This window comes from Polypterus senegalus, chromosome 11 (genome assembly GCF_016835505.1).
Source record: "Polypterus senegalus isolate Bchr_013 chromosome 11, ASM1683550v1, whole genome shotgun sequence".
In the NCBI taxonomy this organism is placed as follows: domain Eukaryota; kingdom Metazoa; phylum Chordata; class Cladistia; order Polypteriformes; family Polypteridae; genus Polypterus; species Polypterus senegalus.
In genome coordinates, this window is record NC_053164.1 from 165,022,036 (window position 1) to 165,041,010 (window position 18,975).

Here is an 18,975-nt window from a genome sequence, read left to right on the forward strand (position 1 = left end):
GTCATGCGTCTTTACAGAATATGGTCTGAGCTTCTGGTATGACCTGCAGTATCTATAGAATTTGTTTGAGTAAAGGCTGATAGGCAGAAATTCACTGATATACTGGACCATGGCAGTGCTGTTGAAAATGTGATTAAAATTCAATTTTATTTGTATTTGTGAATGTTCTGAAAATGTGCTCACTCGTACCGGATCAATCGGAAAGGTAGTGCAGGTAGATTGTGTTGCATTCCAAAAAAATTTTTTTTTTAATGTTAATCTATCATATATCCTCCCTATGGCATTTGCCCCTTGATTGACATACAGTGCAGCCAGTCTGAGATCTCCTTTCTTCTAACACACTGGTCATCCCACACGCAAGATCAAACGCGCGAGCTACTGCAAAACTCCGGCAATCTATGTGATCTAGTTAGCCTTCCAATTTATATCGACTAAAGAAGCGATTTTAAAAAAAAATGTGGTGTTTATGGGCTGGATGTGAAATTGGAAGCGGATTTTTTACTCTCACAATGTCACAATCGAAGTTCATTTGTCTGATCTGTCAATCTATCATTGCTATTCCAAAGAAGGCGATATGAGAAAGAGAAAAGGAGAGGGAACTAAAATCACAGTTAATGAGACAGCCGTCATTTTTCACTCGGGTAAATTCAAAAGCAAAGGCAGACACACCGAAGCATCATTCCAGGTGAGTCACTCGATCATTAAGCATAAGAAGTCCATCCAAGATGGAGAGATGATAAAAGATGCCTTCGTTGAGGCAGATTGCTAGGGAGAAATTCCTGATGAGATTTCAAGACCCCTGGCCGGAGAAAAAGGAGTTTCTCCTTGTCATTAAACATGCAGAATACAAGCAACGTAATCACGATCAATGGCCACTAGACTTGGCATTTTTTTTCAGACCTGACCAACATGTTGAATGAGCTTAATTTACAGCTGCAAGGAAAAGAGAAAAACATGGTCAATATGATTAGCTCAGTTAATGCTTTGAAACGAAAAATGCAACATCTCTCCTTAAAGCTGTAGCGTCTTGATTTGGGGAACATCCAAAACGTCGCGTCAGAGCGTGTGCGTAACTTGACAGCATTTGATTGAAAATTGTCTGTCAGACTTTATGTAATGGGAAAACAAGTAATGATTCGAGCGTTGTCCAATGTAGTGGAGTAAGAGTAGCGTTTCTTCTTCACAAATCTACTCAAGTAAAAGTAAAAAGTATGGTGCAGAAAAACTACTTTTAGAAGTACAATTTTACAATTACAGTAATCCCTCGCTATATCGTGCTTCGACTTTCGCGGCTTCACTCCATCGCGGATTTTAAATGTAAGCATATCTAAATATATATCACGTATTTTTCGCTGACAATGGGTCTTTTAATTTATGGTACATGTTTGCCCAGTTGATTTCATACAAGGGACGCTATTGGCGGATGGCTTGGAAGCTACCCAATCAGAGCATGTATTACATATTAACTAAAACTCCTCAATGATATAAGATATGCTTCCCGCGCGGTGCTTGATTGTTTGCTTTTCTCCCTCTCTCACCCTGTCTGACATTCTCTGCGCCTGACAGAGAGGATGTGAGCAGAGGGGCTGTTTGCACAGAGGCCGTTTGCCTAGAGGATACGGACGCTCCTCTACAAAATGCCGCTTTATTGCGGTGCTTCTGCATACTTAAAAGCACGTATTGATTTTTTGATTATTTGCTTTTCTCTCTCGCTCTCTCTCTCTGACATTCTCTACTCCTGACGGCGCTCCTTTGAAGAGAAGATATGTTTGCATTCTTTTAATTGTGAGAAAGAACTGTCATCTCTGTCTTGTCATGGAGCACAGTTTAAACTTTTGAGTAAAGGGTGTTATTTCATGTCTAGAGGGCTCTAATAATGTTAACAGTGTGGGAGAGTTTATAAGGGCTTAAAATACATAAAAATAACCATACAAACATATGGTTTCTACTTCGCGGATTTTCACCTATCGCCGGGGGTTCTGGAACGCAACCCCCACGATCGAGGAGGGATTACTGTATATAGCATTTTTAATGTAGGTAGATCATTTTGACCTGGTCATTTTAAAGCTAGCTCGCAAGCCAAAAAAGTGTGGGCACCCCTGCTGTAGACCAATTAACCTAAGGAAAACCCATGCAGACTAGGACAGAATGTACAAAAGTCCACATTGACAGTAAACTGGTAATGATTCAACACCAGGATTCTGGCTTCGTAAATCTGAAGCACTAAATATCATTATAAAAACCTTACAAAGCATTTGTAATGGTAATATATTTACACTATGTTGTTATACTCTTGATTTATGCGGCTGTTGAAAGTTTAATAATAAAGAAAATTCTATATTGTAGTATAATTATAAGAGAACATTATCAAAACCATCCAATACAGAGTCACGGGGTCCAGAGCTTATCCTGGGAACATTAAATGAAAGTCAGGAAAAGTCCTGAAGTACATTGCAAGGCACACATACACCCAATCTCACTCTCACAAAAAAACAATTAGGAGTCATTTTGTCGTTTCTTTTGCTATGGAAGGAAAATCAAAATACCTGGAGAAAATTCGAAAAACACACAAAGACTCCAGTAGAGTATGTATACTACACATACGCATGGTCCAGATGTAAGTTTTGATCCCAGGTTGCTAGATCTATAAGATGACAGTGCTACCCACTGAGCTTATCAAATACAGTATTATTAAAGAATACCAAAAACAAAACACAATTTGTTAGGAGATTTGAAGTACTCTGCTCAGAAATGTAGTATAGCCTTATTCTTTTCATTTTGCCTTTCTTATTTGCTTATTTAAGAGAGAATGAAAAAGCTGAGGCCTCAGATCTTGTTGTTTCCAACTGAGCTTCCTTTAAATTGTTGCTTAATTGGATTCTCTGAAGCCTGTTCTGTACCAGGAGACAAACTCTGCATGCTCGATTAGTCACAGTATGTGTGAAGTTCAACTTACTGCAGAACACAGGAGTTTAGAGAACACAGCAGAACCAGCCTGCTGTGAAAAGTCTTATATAATATATACAGAACAAATCGACACTCTTCAAGCTCTGAGCACCAGATATGCTGACAAACACATTCCTACCCTGTCCGCTGTTTCCTCCAGTGCTATGTAAACTGTTTGAGTAAAAGAACACAGATACTCTTCATAAGACTGGCAGGGCTCAGACCTTTCACAATACAAAATAGAAATGAAATACTTGCTTTCAGTGCTTTGAAGAATGCCCCTCTCTCAAGACATACTTTCATAAGATGCAGACTATTAATCATAATCCAACACACTTAATATACTAATTCACTTGTTGCTGAAAATTGGAACAAATTCAACCACACTTGCAAATGTGCCCTTATCAGTGTATTTGTAAAAGAAACTGTCCTCCTCATGTTGTGCTAAATATATTTTTAACTCTTCATACCTCAAAATAAATCTTTTTCTCAAAAAACAAAAATCTCTCATCATGTGCCTATTGATACCTTTATATGCTCTTCTTTATTGATAATCTGTCTTTGCAGTTATTTACTCAATGTAATATGTATCTTACTTGTTTCTGTCTCTGCAAGTAATGGCTCAATGCTGTGGTGGTCAGTGCTCTGTGGCAGCCATACCATCTGTTGCAAGATTCCCTGTTCCTCTTTTTGCTGCAGATAGTTTTTTTTTTATTATTTTGTCCCGTTTTTGGTGTCATTGTCATGTAGGAAAATGAAGCTAGGACCTAGTAGATGCCCTCCTGATGGTATTGCATGATGGATAAGAAAAATAAGGAAGTTTTGATGAAATCATTAACTCTGTTTATGAAATGCAGCCCCAAAGCTCTACCTTGCTTCACTGTTGCATGCAAGTATTCATTCGTGCAGCATTCTCCTGCTCATCAGTAGTCAAGTCAAGTCAACTTTACATACAACAGCCGCTGACCAAAGTGCTGTACATAAACTAAATAAATTTAAACAAAACAAAGTATTAACTCAATCAATAAAATACAATAATAACTAATTACAACGTAATAATAACTCAACAGAGTTAAAACAAATTACATCAACTGCTCACACAGAATCAAACGGCAAACCAAAAAGATAGGTCTTAAGAGCAGACTTAAAAATGGCCAGTGAGGAGGCCTGTCTAATGTAGATCGGCAATGAATTCCAGAGCCTTGGAGCCACAACAGAAAAAGCCCTATCCCCGCGAGCTTTTGCTGAGTCCTAGGCACATCCAGAAACAGCTAACCAGCTGATCTGAGTAAGCGAAAAGGAGAGTGCATAATGTAGCAGCTCAGCGAGGTAGAGCGGAGCACGCCCATTTAAAGACTTGAAAACAAATAAAAGAATCATAAAAGGAAGTCTAAACTGAACAGGCAGCCAGTGCAGTGAGGATAATACAGGTGTAATATGCTCATTTCTTCGCGTGCTAGTTAGAAGACGTGCCGCAGCATTTTGCACCAGCTGGAGCCAAGACAGGGTAGACTGGCTAACACCAACATACAATGAATTACAATAGTCCAACCAAGTTGTAATAAAAGCATGGATTACTGTTGTGAATTGATCTTTAGAAAGAATGTTTTTTATATTTGCCAAATCTTTGTCTCAGCTGAAAAAAACAAGATTTCACCACCGCACTGATCTGACCGTCCAGTCTAAAATCCTCATCTATCCTAAAACCCAAATTTGTAATAACAGGCGTACCATATTGTGCTAGGGGACCCAAATCAACAGGAGCAAAAGTACAAATGGACCCACTGGTACCTCCAGAACCAAAAACTATAACCTCTGTCTTATTTTCATTAAAATTTAAGGAGTTCATTGCCATCCATCTTCTAGGCACATAACCAAAGTTTGTATGGAATAAGCATCCTTACGTTTGAGTGGTACATAAACCTGAGTATCGTCTGCATATGCAATGGAAAGCAATTTTATGCTTTCTAAAAATAGAGCCAAGAGGCAGGAGATACAAAGAAAATAGCAGAGGACCAAGTATAGAGCCTTGCGGAACCCCACATGATAGTGAAGCAGAGGAAGAGCTAAATTCATCTAGCCTCACTGAAAAAGTTCTTCTAGTCAAGTACGACCTAAACCACGCTAAGGCAGTACCACGAATGCCCACACAATGCTCCAAATGAGATAATAAAATACTGTGATCTATGGTATCAAAAGCAGCTGTCAAATCAAGCAGAACTAAAACCACATAATCCCCTGAGTCTATTGCCAGAAAGATGTCATTAAAAACCTACAGTAATGCGGTTTCAGTACTGTGAAACGGCTTAAAACCGGATTGAAACACTTCAAGCACATCCCTTTCATCTAAAAAAGCTTTCAGTTGAATATTTACACTTCTCTCCAAAACTTTGGACAAAAATGGAAGCTTGGAAATCGGTCTAAAATTAACACAGTGGGATCTAGATTTGGTTTTTTAATCAATGGTTGCACTATGGCATGTTTAAACAAACTAGGAACTACACCTGAGGAAAGGCTGCTATTAATAATAGCAAGAACAGATGGCCCTAAAACAGAAATAATCTCTTTAAAAAGAGAAGGTGGAACAACATCAAAAGGAGAACCTGAGGGCTTCAATTAACCAACAATCTCAAATAAAGAAGATAGGGTCATCGGCTCAAACTGATGAAAAACAGCAGAGCAGGAAAAAACAGTTAAAGGGTCATAAGCAGTGAAAGGTATATGAGCCCTAACAGTATTCACCTTATCCACAAAAATAGTGCAAATATTTCTCACATGCCTCAAAAGAAGGTATCATACAGGCATTCTGTGGGACATTTAAAACCCTATCTATAATGTCAAATAACACACAAGGTTTATGACAGTTTCACAAAATAATATTTGACATGTACGCTCTTTTGGCATCTTTCACAATACACTGATAACGACCCCAACAATCTTTCAGTACTTGAAACGATACATGCAAATTATCCTTTCTCCACTTACGCTCAGCTTTTCGACACTCGCGTCTGACAGTGCGAGTTGTGTCGTTCAGCCAGGGCTCAGATTTCATTTTAGGCTGCCTGGTTTTCAATGGAGCCACAGCATCTAAAACAGTTCGCCAGGTGGAATAAAACCAGCAGCAGAGCTCCTCCGTATTGGAGGACGCAAGTTGAGGAAGATCGCATTTACTAAACAAAGCGGAAAAATGTACAGCAGTAGATGGATTAATGACATGACAGTGCCACACGGAAGCACGGGATTTACCAGCTTTACAGGGCAAGGTGATATCAAATATTACAGGCTTATGATCTGAATACACTGCATCCACAATTTTCAGATCCGCCACAGAACAGCCAAGCGATAGAACAAGAACCACCATATGCCCAAGTTCATGCGTCGGTCCAGACACCCACTGCATAAAACTAAAAGAGTAAATTAGACTTAGAAAGTCGGTTTATCAAGACAACATATATGTATGTTAAAATCTCCAAGAATAAGGATTTGATCATATTTAGGCACAATTTCAGTCAATAAATCGGGGAAGTCATTGAGAAAGTCCTTATTATATTTAGGAGGCCAATAAATCACAACAAACAATACTGAGAGCGGGGCAACCTAGCTCAAATAGGCTCACTTCAAAGCTGGATGGAAAAGAAGATTAAAAAAAGCTGCTTACATCTATATTTATTAAGAAAAACAGTTGCAATTCCTCCTCCTCGGCCTGATGTCCGAGGATAATTAAAATAAACACAGTCCGAAGGTAGAAGCTCTGAAAAAACGCTGGATTCCCCAACATTCAACCAAGTCTCCGTCACACAGAGAAAGTCCAGTCCATTGGAGATGAAAAAATCCTTAAGAAGTTTTGTTTGACAGGGATCTAGCGTTTACCAGACCAATCCTAGCAGGAGCCGGTGTCATCGGGGCGCCTGCATTCCAAGGAACCTGGCGAAGAGGCCGCAAATTTCCCAAAACCGTTCCGCATTGTCGGGGGTAAAGATAGTAGAGACAGCGGGGCTGTGACAGCCAGAAGAATTCCTCTGACCCGGCCACAGGCACCAACCAGGTGTAGGTAGGATCCCATCGATGTCGAAAAGAAACGAGGCGACAAGCCCATCCGAATCCAATCGAAGACCAAGCAGAGAAGGCCTTCAGCCTCACCAGCCTACCACTGCGTTTACCTCGGCGACGACGGCGCCTCCTCTGGTAAAGTGAAACTGGAGCACAACGGAGACAATCAGGAATCTCCGACAAAAGCGGTGGCAAAGTTTCCTGGGCAGTCATAAAACTTCACTTTTTCTTCAACAACACTTCGCAGTTCAAAAAGAGATTGGCGATCATACACCAAAAGAGCATCAACATCTAGAGCAGCAAAAGTCAAGAGCAACTCAAATATCACCAGAGCTAACACAACAAAACGGCACACCACACACACAGGCGCCATCTTGGAGTAGGATCACTTCCCACAAACTGTGGACAAACTTGCTTCTGCTATTTCCAAGCATTACAAATTTCAGTTTAGAGCACCTGCTACTATTATCTGCATGCCAGTCTTTGTGTTTTCGTGTGTTAGTTCTTTGGTTTTATTTCCATCTTGGAAATAAATAAATATGTGTATAACAATCGGAGGAGGTGGAGGCCATGCAGGCTCCGGTTTTACTGCTTCCACTGCTGCCAGTCGTGCCTTGGTCTCTGCCAGCTCCTGCTTCATGACTGCCTGCTCCAGCTTCACAGCCTGGAGCTGGTTCATCATTCTTGTTAAAACTGTGTTCAGGTCCTGCCCTTCGAACATTTTCCGGCCGATGAATCCTGACGACTATGCCACTGTAAAAGAAGACAAACACAATCATAAAGGTTTGGTGTTTCCGGCCCTGTATACTGTAGTTTCAGCAAGGTCAGTTATGGCTTAGATGCGTTACAACAGACGGCATGGAATGGCGTAAGGAACAATTTATGGGGTGGGACCAGAAACAGGCAAATGAAATGCTGGGAAGGAACCGAGGTGGTGGATGGGGGTCATGACATCGTCAGAAGTGGACCAGAGGCAAGGAAGGAATGCAGAAATGGTAGCGCATGGTAAGGGAGTCTGGCGTCGCTTCGGTCTTTCTATGGAAATAAAGAGAGAGAGGTTAGTACCCCGCCTTTATCCCCTGGCACGATATACTATGCTGCTCGTCAGTACTTTAAGCGGCTCCCTATGCGTGCATGCGTGACAATATATGTATGTATATATGTGAATGTGTGTGTGTGTGTATATATATATATATATATATATATATATATATATATATATATATATATATATATCAGACAACTAATTTGACTTTATATCTGAACTGCTTGAAGCCTATACAAATTGTCAAGATTCTGCACAGATGCTATCATTGGTAAAGTAAACATCAGTAGTCCTGTCAGGTGACCACAGAAGGTTTGTTGTGAACTTGTATCCAATTACAATCCATTCACATCCTTTATATTTTAAGATGCAGTAAGATTAGTAGCTGGCAAAATTAACTACCAAACTTCCACTGATACCAGACTAGCTCAGTTGTTACCACAGGCAAATACAGTTCCTTATGTCAAATTAAGAATCCATATTGCTTGATATTAATTTTTCACCGGACCTTAGTGTAACCGTTGAAATTCGCATTGCAGATGGGACTGGGTGGCTTGCTTCCAACTGAGAAAAATTCCTAAACTGGAGGATGTACTCCTAAGAGAACTTTACAACTTAAATGAAAACTTTCTTGCTGCTAACTTGTATTTGACTTCCAAATCTGACTCTAAATATCTAAAAAGCAATGCAGGCACAAAATCTGATTCCTAATAAACTGGTTTAGTTGAAAATCTTTACTTATCCTGAAAACTCACCTCCTCAAGAAGGATATGTTCCAAAGTTGATTAACAGTGAATAAACTGCCCTGAAGCTAAACATTAAAGTCATATTATATAAACTGAATTAGTTGTGCAATTAAGAAGATGATCTAGCAAACACTATTAAAATGTCCCAATCTGTGTGGGGTGCTCATCTTGTTTCCATTCCTTCCTCCCGGTGCTCCAAATTTCTTTCCTTATTAGAGGCATCAATGTTAGATTGATTGATAACTTTAAAAATTGTTTGGATATTTGGGAATGTGCTGGAAGGCACTGGTTACGTGTTGCATTTTAATGGAAAACAAAAGTGTTACGAAGTGGAGTAGATGAATTGATATTTAAAAAATTACATTGGTTTTCCAATTCCAAAATTAATTGTGTTTGGAATTATTAGTTTAATAAACTGAAAGTATTGTACAATGGTAAAAATTAGCTTGTCTGTCCTCTGTTTGATCAAAATACAGTAAATAATGCCACAAACACACAGTAGCAAATTTGACCATTACAACTAATTTTAAGTAGCACTGTGATATGGTGTGTAATGAAGATAATGACATAGTGCTTTAGCCACTTTAAATATCTGTGGCTGGATTTTAATATTTCTTTAACTTTGTCACTGCACTACATGCTAAATTTTTCATGCAAACTTATATTTAAGGCGTTAAACAGATCCTAGAACATTTCAGAGAAAATTGTATGTATAAAATAACTAGCTGTGTAAGCCAGTGCTGCCCAAGGGGAGGAAAAGTGGATACTGTTTTGCCAATGTGCTTGCCTCGCTTCTGTATTAGTGGCTAAGCGAGTGACTTTCTTTGGAGGTTTTGTTTTACCGGTGCACTGGCGTCGCTTGCGTATCCTCAGAGGTGTAGTCCATACCCCAACTCCACCTCTCATTTCCGGGCCAGACAGACATACTTCCACACATAGACGTTTATATACAAGATATTCTTAAGAAGTAATTGTATATACATATATATCATATGGAGTCAAATGTCCATTCATCAACTTCCTTCATAATACTACATTATTTTTTCTTATTGTTATATTACATAATCATCATTTCCTCTCCACTCCTGATAATGGTTGTGTTGCAATACAACAAGCTGTACTGAGCAGACCACCTTTTCCCTAATAACTTCCTCAAATTTTTTGTGGGCAATTCACAAACTCTCCCAGGCTATTTAAAAGATACCTCCCCGCAGTGTATCCTGGATCTTTTGTCAGTGTCCTAAGTGTGGTTGTAATCTACTATGACATGCGTCCAGGGAGAGCATACAAACCTCATGCCCAAATCAGATCATCTGGCACCTTTCAATTTGAAGAAATAATGGTTCTAGTTCCAAGGTCCTTTCATACTGTTAAGTTCCTTGCAGTGCCTCAGCTTTCATGTTAATATATTTCACAGGCTCAAAGAGCAGAAATTCAAAATGAACAACATGGAATACAGTATAACGTAAAATATCGGAAAACAAAAAACTGATATCCTAATGAAACTATAAATAAAGATAAATATAGGAAACACAAAGCTTTAAATTAGAAATAAAGAGAAAATACCAAATTTGACAAGAAAACACTGAACAAATAATATATTTTGTGTTACAAATGCAAATTATCCTAAGCAGCTGGGCAGATTAGTCTACGAAAAAACACATAAACCCGGCCCACCTTAAATCCCTTCGCACCTCTCAGTCAGCATCTTTTGTCTTGTAAATATCTCAATAAGCTCAAGCAGCCTGCTATACCACTCATCCTAATCGCTGCAGAAAGGGCAAAACGTTTTTCCAGCTCAGGCCTTGATTATCTGGGAGTGAAGTGCTGGTGTGTTAGAGTGTATATCGTTATTTGGAACACATGCATTTCATGTGAGTTCTGTGTCTATAACAATCTATGTAAACTCATCGCTTAAATAGAAATGTTTTTCATATTTTAGTAATAAATGACAAAATGTAGACATGAATTGTATAATGTGTGAAGGCTGAAGTCCAAATATCAAATAAACACTTTCACAAAAGGTGCAAGGATAATACGTCAGCTTCCGTGGTGCAGTGGTAAGAACTGCTGATTTGTAATCAAGAGGTCGCGAGTTTGATACCAGCTGCCTTGCAAATTTACCGTTTTGAGTAATGAGCTGCTCGTATTGTTTATATTATACAAAAAAAACATACATTTGATTTGTGTCTGTAACCGCCGGTGTAAATTTACAGTACTTGCAAAAGTTAGCTTTTTTTTTTTCATTTTTATTCTCTCAGTTATGATCACAATACCATGCCCTCACCACCACCCCAGATCTGGCATTGTTAGTATTTATTTTAAACTGAGAATAATTGTAGATGTGAGTGCTGTTTTGAGAAAATGGAATTGGAAATTCACTGATCTGGAGGGATTAAAAGATGACACACAAATGCTGATGAATCATGCTATACCCTATAAAGCTTAGGTTGCTCACTCCCAGATAATCAAGGCTTGAGCTGGGAGACCTTCTTGCCCTTTCTGCGGCAGTTGTGGTGGGGGTGGGGATGGGGGGGTTTAATGGTATAGCAGGCTGCTTGCTGCTTGTGTTGATCACCATATTTACAAGACAAAAGTCACTGACAGAGAGGTGCGAAGGGTTTAAAGGTGGGCTCGAATTATGAGTTTTTTCAAAGGCTCTGGTAATTCTAGTGTTAAATTTAAAGAAGAATCAGAATGACAGGATAAGTTAAATGCCTTTCTGAGCGAATTTTTTTTTAATTTGACTGAGCTGATCTCATTAATTTAGGGAAGTAGTTTTGTTCAGTGCTGGAGTAAAGTTAGTGCAACTGTGTAAACAGGTTTAAAATTTTCTGTAAATATAATTAAAACAATGTTAAAATAAGGGTTAAGGTTTGTTTATGTTCTAGAGAGTGTGCAAGTTGTCAGATGCCACTGTTGTCATTATCTGAGTTTACTCCCAATTAAAAACAAAATTTGTATTGCTTACTTTTTCTGTCAAATTACCTTTTGTTAAATGAATAACATATTTACATTGGGTATGCTTTCTGACTTACTTTTGATTCCACTCTCATTAAAAGATATTTTCAAAGGTGACAATTTTCATTTACACTTTTATAACAGACTAGCAGAATACCCGTGCTTCGCAGCGGAGAAGTAGTGTTTTAAAGAAGGTATGAAAAAGAAAAGGAAAAATTTTAAAAATAACGTAACATGATTGTTAATGTAATTGTTTTGTCATTGATATGAGTGTTGTTCTCATATCTATCTATCTATCTATCTATCTATCTATCTATCTATCTCTATCTATCTATATATATATCTCTATCTATCTATATATACCTCTATCTATCTATATATATATATATATATCACTATCTATCTATCTATATATATCTCTATCTATCTATCTATCTATCTATATATATATATATAGTTATGAAAAAGAAAAGGAAACATTTTAAAAATAATGTAACATGATTGTCAAAGTAATTGTTTTGTGTATTTGGTGGCAGCGTCACAAAGTTGTTTTCGGTAGCTGCATCAGAAAATGTACCACGACGTCTGACACGCCTCCTTTTTACTGTTTTCTCACAGCTTGGATTGCTGCTGTCATATATATATACACACACACATACACACATACATACATATATATATATAATATACATATATATATATACACATACATATCTTCATATCTACATATCTATATACATATCTACACACACAAATTGTGTGTGTGTGTGTGTGTGTGTGTATATGTGTATATATATATATATATATATATATAGATATATATAGATATATATATATATATATATATATATATATATATATATATATATATATATATATACATATATATATATATATATATATATATATATATATATATATATATATATATATATATATATATATATATATATATATATATATATATATATATATATATATATATACATACATATACTTGTGTGTATGTTTGTATGTGTCTATATGTGTGTGTATAGCTTTGGTCACTGAGTGCAAGGGAAAAATAATGAAATATAGTCTATAAGTTATTAAACAGTAAAACATTAACGTTTTAAGAAGTACAGGTACATTGAGCACTACTGGAGTGGTTGCGGGTAAACTACATTTTAAAGACTGTGTAACAAAACAGGTAAGTAACTAACAGCAGCTAAAATGTATATGGATCATCTCTCGGTAGTAGATCCCTTTTGAAAGGCGCTACACGACGGCTGTGGTATAGAAATTACATTTTCTATGTGAACGCTCAAATTTGTGCCTCTGGTAATGTGCCTTACCGCAATTAAAGAAAATTATTTTGTGTCCTCTGCAGTGTTAAGAGAGAAAGGCTTTGGTTTGGGATAAAAGGAAAAAGGTGTAAAGAAAGGAAAGTTGCCTTTTTCTTTTATATAGTATAGAGAGATGTGTTCGCTGACGTTATGATCGCCTTTTGGGGACAGTCGCGTTGGGTCTTGTGTAGACTGGTGAGACGTCCCGCCATTAATCGGCTGTGATGGCACTGTCAGTCCTCCACTCGTCGTCGTGTTCATAATCCGAGCTGAGGACCTGATAATCGATCGTGCAAAAGAAAGTGTGAATCGCCTTAATATTATTTTGCCGTGGTGTAGAAAAGGGGTCCCGTGTTTGCACTTGTCTGGGCTATAGCGCAGGGGGAGGATGAAAAAAACTAAAAGTGCTCACTTTGACTTAAGGCAGAAGCGCAGTCAGCGTCTCAAAGGCCGGCACAGCTATGCACGCGCTGGCTGCTCGACTTTTGCTGGGCAGGAGACCCCAGTTTTGCAGACACGCTCATGATATCAAAAGTCTCAGCTCTTTGGAGGTAATTCATATATTATATATATAGCAAAATACCCGCTACCAGCGGAGAAGTAGTGTGTTAAAGAAGTAATGAAAAGAAAAGGAAACATTTTAATAATAACGTAACATGATTGACATTGTCATGAGTGTTGCTATCATATATATTCCTGCCTAAATAAGTCACCCTCGCTCTTACTTTTTACCGTTCATTTAATCATGGCTAGTGGCGGAAAAATTATAAAATGGAAGGAGGATGGCTTTACCAAAACAATTATTGATGGCGAATCGATTATTCATAAAGCTTGAATTGGTGATCTGTTTTTCTGTGTTAACCTCATATTTTTCATACTTCTTCTCAAACTAAGGTGGTGCGAGGGTAAAATGAATCGGGATGCGCTGATCAATGTAATCGTGTACCAGGAAATCATGCATTGACAAAAGCTCCCCTTTGCTTGTAATGCAAAGTGTGATTAAATGCATTATTTTTAACGTTATGGAGCACATGCATCGAAGCTTCTCAGCTGTGTTTGTGCTAAGAAAAGGAAAGATTTTAAAAATAGCGTAACACGATTGTCAATGTGACCTTTTGTAAGTAGTGCCTGGAGGATTCAGTGTGAGAAACTCTAGAGACAGCGTGTGTATTAACTTGTGGATTTTTCTGTGAGTATTTGGTGGCAGTCTGACGAAATTGCTTCGGATGACGGCGTTAGCCGCAGAGCTCAGCTCAGAGCGAAATGAGGTGGGAGGGGAGATGATGACGTGACTCCCCCACCCGCCTTTAACTGTCAATCCCCACAAACACAGTCTCTCGGAATTTGCATAAGCACACCCCTTCACCTACAATTTTAACTTAGTTACAAAGTGATCAAAACTCTCGTTTATATCCTGCGTCCTATCATTAAACTTGTATCCCGCATTACCTGTGGGCATGTGAAACACCAGCGGTAGCCTGTCTATGAACTTAATTTAAAGTTTAGGTTTACACCTTGCTTTCTTTCCGAGGTAGCAGCACTCATGAATATGGTAGTATATGCCACTCGCTCGCTTCTTATTGTTTCACTGTCTTCTCAATTACATAATGCATGTTTTCTTAAGCGCTTTTTGGAGGTCTTCCTGGTTTTCTACGTACTGCGTTGACAGTCAGTTCACGTGATTACGTGGGAGGCGTGATGATGTCACACGAAACTCCGCCCCCCCACGTCTTTGCAGCTCTACTCCATTACAGTTAATGGAGAAAAATACCTTCCAGTTATGACCATTAGGCGTAGAATTTCGAAATGAAACCTGTCCAACTTTTGTAAGTAAGCTGTAAAGAATGAGCCTGCCAAATTTCAGCCTTCTACCTACACGGGAAGTTGGAGAATTAGTGATGAGTGAGTGAGTGAGTGAGGGCTTTGCCTTTTATTAGTATAGATGAGAACGCACATATTTAATTTTATGTGTATATGTAATATATATTGTAAATTTGTCATTTACTGTACCTTTGTAAATGTTAATTTTCTTGTAGCCTATTTTAAAATTCTTCTGTATTTGATCATTCTTTTGTACAATTTATTGCAAATGTATGTGTGTTTGCATTCATCAGTTTTATTATTAAAGCTCATATGTTATGATGTCCTTTGTTATAGTGCCTCCAAAACCTTCTCACCTGCTTAGTCCGGCAACAGAGCCCTTAAATCACCAAGCTGTCTTAAGACCACAGTACGCTGCTAGAATCAGGATGGAAGAACTCACTGCACTAGGAACATCCAAGGTGTCAAGCCTCATCAGCCACTTTGAAGGAGGCAGGTAGGAGTGCAATGTTCTCTGAAGGACACTATTATGGTTTTATCTGAAGACACTTTATCTAGATATGATATGAGTGAGACTTCTGCATATTATTACTTTACAACCTGGTTATTTCAGTATATCTTATCTTTGACCATTCAAGAACTGTTTTAATTTAGCTTTTTGTGTTTATGGTGTAAGTCAAGTGAACTAGCTTTATTGTCATACCATCCAGATATAGTATTGCAACACACAGTGGTTTGGAATAACACTCTCCAGGACCACAAAGCAACGTATACATATGCAAAGGACAAATCCAAGACAAGTAAACAACTATACTATAAATGCATAATAAATAAATAGGTAGTACTTTGAAATAGCATTAAATAAATGTATAATAACAACAAACAATAATAAAAACAGTCGTAACAAGTGTACTGCATATACTGGTTCAGATGCTACGATACCTTCTGCCAGATGGAAGTGCGACGGAGGCTGTGGGAAAGGTGGGAGCCGTCCTCTATAATGCTGCAGGCTTTGTGAGTGCAACACTTAATAAAGATGTTTTATTGGAGGGTAGAGATGTCTTAATGATCTTTTCTGCTGTGTATATTATCAGTTGTAGGACCTTGCACTTAGAAACACTGCAGTTGTCAAACAAGGTGGTGATGCAGCTGGTCAGAATGCGCTCGATGGTGCCCCTTTAGAATGTGTGGTGAGAATGGGGATCAGGTAGGCATGCCTTCCTCAGCTGCCAAAGAAACTGGAGATAACACTGTGTCTTTTTGATTATGGAGGAATTTGATGTTCTTGAATAATTCTTCTACAGAGCCCTTGATGTGCAGTGGGATCCAGATAGCATGGGCCTTTCTGAAGTCAACAATCATATCTTTCATCTTGTCAATGTTAAGAAACAGACTGTTGCACCTGTACCAGTCCACCTATTGTCATAACTTCATTCTGTAAGCTGACTCATTCCCTTTGCTGATTAGACACACCATTGTTGTGTCGTCGGCAAACATAATGATTTTGCTAGCGTTGTATGCAGTAGTACAATTTCGAGTCACCAGAGTGAACAGAGGTTGTCTGAATGCATAGCCCTGGAGGGCATCAGTGCTTAGTGTGTTGGCACCGGAGATGGTATTCTTGATGCAAACTCTTTTGGGTCTTTCTCTCAAGGACTCTAAGATCCAGTTGCATAAGATCACATTGTAGCCTAGCAGGCTCAACTTCCATATTAACTTATGAGGGATGATGGTGTTGAATGCTGAATTGAAGTCTTTGAACAGCATTCTAGTGTAAGTGTGTCTTTTATTCAGGAGGTGCAGAGTCAGATGATGTACAAAACGGTTTGCATAACAGGCAAACTGGAGTGGGTCATGTGGTGCGAGAAGTCCCAGGTGGACCAAGACAAGCCCTTCAGAGCACTTCATGATGACCAGTATGAGTGTTGTAGTGTGATAGCCATTGAGATAAGAGACAGAGGTGTGATGGTGGTGGTTTTTAAGTACTTTTGAGATGATCGCCTCCCTCAGGAAAATGTTTGAGATGTCTGTAAAGATATCCATCCTTTGCTTTGCACATTCCCTGAATATTCGGCCGGGTATACTGTCTGGTCTAGGAGCTTTGTGTGGATTTATGTTCACTAAAGTTCTTCTCATGTTAGCCGTGGCCAAATACAGTACCAGTTTCTCATGGGAAGGGATAGATTTCCTGGTGATTTGTTTTAGGTTTAGGTTTAGTTTATTTATATAGCACATTTACAACAGCCACACGACTGACCAAAGTGCTGTACATTTAGAAACGTCAACATAAAATAGAAATATACGATTTAGCCAAAAGAAGCACAGCAGAAACACATAAAAATAATTTGTATAAATATATCTATACATATACATATATCTACACATACACACATCTAGGTAGGCAAAATAAAGCCTAGTAAGACAGAGAAAACAGATGTGTTTTTAAAATAGATTTAAAAATAGTCAGACTAGGAGCCATTCAGATTTCAATAGGTAGATCATTCCAAAGACGAGGCCCAATTACCGAGAAAGCACGGTCACCTCTACGCTTGAATCTGGAGTGTGGAAATAAAAGAAGGTTCTGATCACAGGATCTCATACTTCTCAGGAGGGTATATTGGTGAAGCAATTCAGATAAATAGATGGGTGCCTGTTGGTGTAGTGTTTTAAAAACAAATAATAAGATTTTAAAATGTATTCTGAATTGAACAGGCAACCAATGAAGGGACTTCAGAAGCGGAGTCACATGATCCATTTTTTTATTTTTTAAAAGAAATTTAGCAGCTGTGTTCTGGACCAATTGAAGATGGGCAATTTGGGATTTGGAAATGCCATAATAAAGAGAGTTGCAATAGTCGAGGCGAGATGTAATAAAAGCATGTATGGCCATCTCCAGGGTCTTGTCAGTGAGATAAGGTTTAATTTTTGCAAGTGTGCGAAGCTGATAAAAGCTAGATCCGATCACAGCAGAGACTTGTTTGTCAAGTTTTAATGAGTCATCTAACAGGACACCCAGATTCCGAACCTGTGAAGACCTGAAAGCTGATAAAGGTCCTAGGTCAAATTCCGGGGCCTTCATATGTTCAGAAGGGCCGAAGACTATCACCTCAGTCTTCTCTTCATTTAAAGATAAGAAGTTTTGGGATAGCCAAGATTTAACTTCATCTAAACAAGATAACAAGGCATTCATAGCCAGGGGATCATTTTTCTTAAAAGGTAAATAAATTTGTGTGTCATCAGCATAAAGGTGAAATGATACCCCATGATTTCTAAAAATAGAGCCTAGAGGTAGCATATACAGAGAAAATAAAGTGGGAGACAACACAGAGCCTTGAGGAAGACCACAGAAGAGAGAGGACGTCGAGGAGGAGAAGTCTCCTAGCCTAACCACGTATTTCCTATCAGATAAAAATGACTGAAACCATTTTAAAACTGTGCCAGAAAGACCCACCCAGGACTCTAGTCTATTTAGTAATATCGAATGATTGATAGTGTCGAAAGCAGCTGATAAATCTAATAGAACAAGGACCACAGAATCCCCCGTATCAGTGGCTAAGAAGATGTCATGTAACACTCTCAAGAGGGCTGATTCGGTACTGTGGGCCGCCTTGAAACCAAATTGAAAATGCTCAAACAAATTGTTTAAAGCAAGAAAAGATTGAAGTTGGAAAAACACAATCTTTTCCAAAACCTTAGAAAGAAACGGTAGGACCGAGATAGGGCGATAGTTTTTTAAAACTGACAAATCAAGTGAAGGCTTCTTGAGGAAGGGGAGTAACAGTAGCCACTTTCAAATTAGAAGGAACCATGCCTGTTGAGAGGCACTTATTAAAAAAGGACGCTAGGCCCGGTCCGATCGAATCAATGATTTGTATTAAAAATCTAGGATGGATAGCATCATATGAAGAGGAGGATGGCTTCAGTTTAACAATAGTATCTTTGAGTGACTGTATAGAGACTGGTTCAAAAGTATCCCAAGACATAGACAATGGCAGAGGAGCAGGCTGCTTGGTAGAGAAGATATGGGCTCCCAGACCAGGTTTACTTACTTTGTCTTTAAAAAATCTCGATTGTTTGATTT

At 38.4% G+C, this 18,975-nt stretch overlaps 1 protein-coding gene across 3 annotated transcripts in view; it reads left to right on the forward strand.

The window, feature by feature from the left end:
- LOC120539682 (FYVE, RhoGEF and PH domain-containing protein 4-like) overlaps positions 1 to 18,975 on the forward strand; it is a 343,618-nt gene that overhangs the window by 231,283 nt on the left and 93,360 nt on the right. For 2 of the 3 annotated variants that reach the window (XM_039770027.1, XM_039770026.1), the window contains exon 4: positions 15,231 to 15,390. In XM_039770027.1, the coding sequence (XP_039625961.1) occupies positions 15,231 to 15,390 (160 nt within the window). Of the gene's footprint in view, positions 1 to 15,230; positions 15,391 to 18,975 lie in introns of those variants that run through there. The other variant, XM_039770028.1, reaches the window with a different exon arrangement.